At 40.3% G+C, this 6,000-nt stretch overlaps 1 protein-coding gene across 2 annotated transcripts in view; it reads left to right on the top strand.

Annotated features, from left to right (window-relative positions):
- The window catches only part of Klf3 (Kruppel-like factor 3 (basic)), a 31,723-nt gene extending 26,610 nt beyond the window's left edge, over positions 1–5,113 (top strand). For both annotated transcript variants that reach the window (XM_013009055.1, XM_013009056.1), the window contains exon 6: positions 1,233–5,113. In XM_013009055.1, coding sequence (XP_012864509.1) covers positions 1,233–1,414 — 182 coding nt within the window. In that variant the 3' untranslated portion in view covers positions 1,415–5,113. The remainder of the gene's footprint in view (positions 1–1,232) is intronic.
- Positions 5,114–6,000: the final 887 nt, after the last annotated feature.

Here is a 6,000-nt window from a genome sequence, read left to right on the forward strand (position 1 = left end):
TAGGCAGAGTTACCCGTATTTGAGCTGCTTTGGGGACCAGGAATTTCTTTGGTTTCAGAGGAATAATTTCTATGAACATGACATGTTTGGTTTCAGAGGAATAATTTCTATGAACATGACATGTCTTGAAGGTAGCACTCATGTCTAAACACAAAATTTGTTATATGTATACAACATGCATAACCTGAAGGTAATTTTATACCATAGGTTTTACATTTTTGTCATTTTGTACAGGAAAGGAGACTCATGAAGAATTGCCCGTTTGTGGCATTGTGTCAGGTTCAGTTTCAGGCCTTGCAGCCCTGTAGATTTCAGATCTTCAGATTGGGTGGTTCAACCTATATTACTAATTTGAAGCATTTAGATGAACATGAACAGCTATTTTATTTATAAGGGTGTTCATTTTTCTGTAAACACCTTAAAATATCCTCCTCGGATAAGAAGGCTAGAATCCTGGCTTCTGGCCAGGAGGAATTAACTATATCTCAATATTTGTACATCTAAAGCATTATGTTTGGACATCATTGTCATTGACCAACCAAGAAAATACGAATTCCAAATTCCCTAGCAAATGTTTTAGTTCATAGAGACTTCACATTTTCAGCAAACCGTTGGCATGTATAGTTACAGACACCCCACAAGCTTTTGCTATGTAGATTTACTAAGTGCATAGGACTGCATATAACTGAGCTCTAGAGACAGACACAAATACCAGACGCCATGTGTTTACTTTTGATATTCAGAAGAGGTTTCAAGGCAATATGCTTTAATAAGAACTTTTAAAATCCTGTCTTCAACTTTTACCTTGCTTTGTTTTGTTTTTGGCAAAGAATCAGTTTGATTCATGCTTGTCTTAAAATGGGTTGTTGTTGTTATTGTTATGTGCATGTTGTATGTGCCAGTTATGGGGCTTGAACTCAAGGCCTCCTGCTCTTGCTTACCCTTTCTGCTTGTCTAGTGCTCTACCACTTGAGCCAAGCCTCTCTTTCCAGCTTTTGGCTGGTTAACCAGAAATTCATGGACTTTTCTGCCTGAGGTGGCTTCGAACTACTAATCTTAGCCTCCTGAGTAGATTTCAGGCATGAGCTCTGATAAGAGTCCAGCCTCTGGTGGTTTGGGAAGACACTGTGTTACTGATGGATGAATCTTATCTTGGAAGTGGTATACTTCAAGAGGATTAGCTCAAAAACTTCACTGTCTCTAAAAAGCATATTTTTGTTTCTTCTTTGCAGGAGAAAAGCCCTACAAGTGTACCTGGGAAGGATGCACGTGGAAGTTTGCTCGGTCGGATGAACTAACGAGACATTTCCGAAAGCACACTGGAATCAAACCTTTCCAGTGTCCAGACTGCGACCGCAGCTTCTCCCGTTCCGACCACCTTGCTCTCCATAGGAAACGCCACATGCTAGTCTGAGCACCTCCGTCTCCCACCTCAGTGTCTCAGCAGCTCCGGTTCTCCTGGCTCACCTCGATCGGCTCTCTCCTCCCTCCCATTATCTAACTCCGTTTTTACATGTACATTTTAATTTTGATTCAGCTGGTCTGGATCTCTGAATTTATATCATGCAAAACTTCCATATGGTCAGTAGTAGATATTCTCTAATCCTCCCTCTCCTTACCACGGGTCAGACCTAAAGAATGTGAACTTTTTTTTTTCCCGGGGTTGCTAAGCAAACCCCTTTTAACAGATATGTTTAATGTAATGCGAACAAGGGAACATATAGACTAACCAATTGTCAATTTCTCCGTGTACTCCTCAAAAGAATGTCAAAGTAAATATTGACTATAGTATCCAGCCCATACCTCTGTGCCCCACCATCCCATTTTCTGCTCTGTAAGGGAAAGCAGGGTGGTCTCAGTCGCCCGTTAACCAAGTATGCCATCAAGACACCAGCTCTGCCATTTGCCGCACTTTCCATCTTGCCCATCAACGACCTGGACTACCACTTCATCTAGATCAAGTCCATAGCCCATCTTTGTGCCTCAAGCTGATGCAGAAGGCGTTGTCACCACTGGGAGGTGAGCCAGAGCTGCTAATGTCGCAGGTTTCGGACAGTTCAAAGGGTGCATGCTGTGCTTCCAAGCATGGAGCAGAAGCAGAAGGGCGCTGTGGGGAACCACTGGCGATTCCTCCTGGCCAGGGATTGTCAGAGGGGCATCACACATTGAACAGTGCATTCGTCACACAGTGTGTTCGAGTCTCCATCCATACTCAGCTGTGCAGAACATGCTACAAATGGAGTCGTCCAACCTAGTGTTTCCTTCCCTAGGCTATGTCTTCTGTATGGATCATCAAGCATTGGAATCCACCAAAATAGCTGCCTGGTAGCAGCAAAAAGATCTTTGAGGTCAGAGTCTGGATGGTCTTTCTTTCGCCCAACCTGCTTACAGCTTTTTTTTTTTTCCTTTCAAACAGGGAAACATTGAGTGGTACTTGTATTCCCAGATCAAACCAGTCACATAGCTTTTCTATGAAATGCTTCTGTGTGAGCTCTAAGGTGCCAAACTGGCTATATTTTTTTTGTGTTCCTAACACATATCATAAATGAGTATTTGCTAAAGCTTCAGGAGATTTGTTCAATTAGACCTGATTATACTCTTTGTAAATATATCTAGTGTAAAGCACATATATCTTTATTTTGAGGACAGATTTTTTTTGGAAAAAGTAGAGAAAAACCACAGTTCAGGGATTTATACATGTAGCTTAAAAATTCCCTAAAGTTTACTGCTAAAGCTATTCATTTTCTGTCGCTATCAAGAGAACCCTATGAGAAGACCAAACTGAAAATAATGACTCGTGTTTCTATTGAAGATTAATAGCACCATTATTGGGGGATGTTTTTCAAAAGCAGGCTTTTGAGCAACATAGTCTAAATGCTAATTAAAATAATTCACACACAGAAATGCTTTGGTCATAAGTTTGAAGAAAAGAGAGAAGAGGCAACCATTGCATATAACCAAATGCCCCTTGAGTCCCTTCACAAAGGATAGAGGAGAAGAGATTCATCCCAGCCTAACTCAGGATCCAACACAACCTTCACTGGGAGAGGGATACATGACTTGTTTGAAAATGTCAATGAGGCCTGCAAGTTGAGGAGCTTTCTTTTTCCATTTGGCGGCATTGGGGGTTGAACTCAGGGCCTTGTGCTTGCTAGACAAGCGCCCTACCACTTGAGCTACGCCCCTAGGCCAGGAGCTTTCTTTAGTGGCACTATGTTAAAAGGTTGTTGGGACTGTACTCCTGAGAAGTCAGTCCCCCTCAGCCCTATGTGAGCCAACTGGAAGGAACTGTAGGTGAAAGTTGAGAAAAGAAATGTTATCTTAGCACTTGGGTTTCTTTTCTTTCCTTTTGTAGCACTGTTAAGTTTTGTTTCGAATGTTAAAACATGCTGACTGGGCTGCTTTCCACTTTGCAAGTATGAGTGATGTGAACAGAAGAATAGAAGCGGCTCTTGGGAAAGGCAGGTTTCCTGTGTGTTGGAAAGGTTTAGTCTCTTTCATACCAATGTGTTCATGACTTCCAATGCTTCTTCTATGTCACAGGGGAGAATCAAGTTGGAATGCAAGGGATTATTCTTGTTTTAGTAGAGACAAGCAATTGATGTGTTCTAGCCCATATAGAAAAGGCGGGGAGGGTGTGAGAAAAGCTAGAATTTATTTCTGAGTCAGCTTTGCCTCTGAATGTAGTTAGTAGCTTCCGTAGTTCTGAAATTTGGAATTTGCTATGGCCCATTCAAATGTTGTTGAAAAGACAGCATGACAATACTGTTCTGCTTGCTTAGATTGTCTTAACCATTTGTAAACAGATGATTTGAACTCAAAGGCGACCTGAGAGGCTCTTCTCGGTTGCCATGCTGGTCTGGTTTTCTTCAGTTACCAATTGGCTCTTACCAAAATTCCCATCCATCCATATATATACTATGACAACTGAGAAAGACTCGGTCATTTTTAGCTGTTATGTGAAGGCCTCAGAACCAAGATAAAATGCCCTTAAAATATGGTTTAGTGAATGATGTGCCATATAACTTACCAATGGTGACTTAACTGCACTATCTTAAATTGACAAAAAAAATGTGTAAACGTGAAGTTAGTTTATTCAATTTTTTTTACGTGTCACCTTGGAGAAGTCATAAAAATGTAAATCTGAATCTATCCTATATGTTAGGGTCTTAAAATGTGAATTGACATCATAAATCAGTGGGCATTAGCATTCTAAACAGCTTGGGGAGAATGCTTGCGACATAGCTGTATTCAATTAAGGAGCTGCTAACTACACAGAAGTTTCAAGAGCCTTGGAACAGAATCACAGGAACACTCTGTGGGTATGTGTGTTTTATTAAACCAGTCACCTGCACTCTCAGTATTGCACTAACACTGAGTTTGAAAGATTATATTGCTGATACTGTATATCATCAATAAATCATTCCTGATTAGATTATTTTAAAAGACAGTTCTCAAAAGGTCTAAGATTTTTGGAGTAATTTGGTTTGAAAATAACACCATTGTTTGGGTTTTTTGTTTTGTTTTGTTTTTGAAGGACATGACATGAAGTCACTCAGAGTTGTCTTGTTCTCTTGTGGGTCAAGGTTAATTCTAAATGATTACAAATTCACTTAATGCATTTACAAAGCCATCTTCCCTGCATTCAATGAGGGCTACAACATGTTTTACAAATACTAGCACTTTTTTTTTCTGTTGTGTACTTAGTGTTGAGGGTCAAAATAATCTTTCTGCTTTGCATCTCTTAAAACCATACCTGCAAATATAGCAGGATTTATTACATTTACAGTACTTTAATACTTGTATAAACTATGCAGAAATTTTTAATAAAGTGTAATATATTTTATAAGCTAATAAGACTGAATGGGTAAAGGTTTTTCGCATGCATTAGTATACTTGCAAATACTGAAACATTTTGGTAATCTTTCTTACTAAAGATGTGAATGTTTAATGTACCTTCGCTGTTTCTACTCTGTAGTCCAATGGGAATTCAGTAATGACATTTTGTCATGTCAAACTGTGAACATAAATTTGTACTGTACAGTCCTCATATACTATATACAGTATGCAATATATGTATTATATACTTGTTAATAAAACCATCAGAATATTACATGCAGTCATGCGATTCATTATATAGGCAGTGGTCACCAGAAAAAAAAAACGAGCCGTGTAAAAGACACTGCTTAGAAATGTTCAAGTTAGCCACACTGATGGGCAGTCATTGATAGGAAGCAAAGCAGATCTAACTGAAGGTGCCATAAAGGAATTAATTAGTCCCCCTAAAGCTATGATTCTGGTTTTCTGGTACCTGCCAGGAGGAATGTACCTAAGCTGAACCCATAAAGCAGTCCCGTGCAGCCCCTCGTGTGAGTGTGTCCTGCAGGAATTCGTGTGTGGGAACCTGGACTCCTCAATAGAGGCTGGGCCACGAATAGATTGATAGTGTTCTTGTGTGACAATGTATAGGAAAAGGATTGGCCTAGTTGCCTCAAGAGAGCTTGTTACAGGGTCTGGGGGTACCTCCTCCACACATGCCTTTCATCCCTCTGATTTCCACCATGCTAGGAACCAGTATAAGGCCGTATTTTTAATTAGCATGCCTTATTAATAGAGTTTTACTAGAGCAGTTCTATGCATGCATACAGAGTTTTTCCACAAATATCCACTTCCTGGTATTGCTACAGTAACAAATTATACATTGTGTGATTGTGTGTGTATGTGTGTGAGAGAGAAAGAGTCCTAGGGAGAGAGAGTCCTAGGGCTTGAACTTGGCCTGGGCACTGTCCCTGAGCTGCTTTTGCTCAAGGGTACTACTCTACTACTCGAGCCACTGCTCCATTTCTGGCATTTTTGGTAGTTAATTGGAGATAGATGTCTTTTCTGTCTTGGCTGGTTTTGAACCATGATCTTCAGATCTCAGCCTTCTGAGCTGCTAGGATTAAAGGTGTGCACTCTGCCTAGGTTTGAGCTCACAGCCTCATGTTTGCTAGGCAGGCA

Source organism: Dipodomys ordii, unplaced genomic scaffold (genome assembly GCF_000151885.1).
Source record: "Dipodomys ordii isolate 6190 unplaced genomic scaffold, Dord_2.0 Scaffold8, whole genome shotgun sequence".
Taxonomy (NCBI): Eukaryota; Metazoa; Chordata; class Mammalia; order Rodentia; family Heteromyidae; genus Dipodomys; species Dipodomys ordii.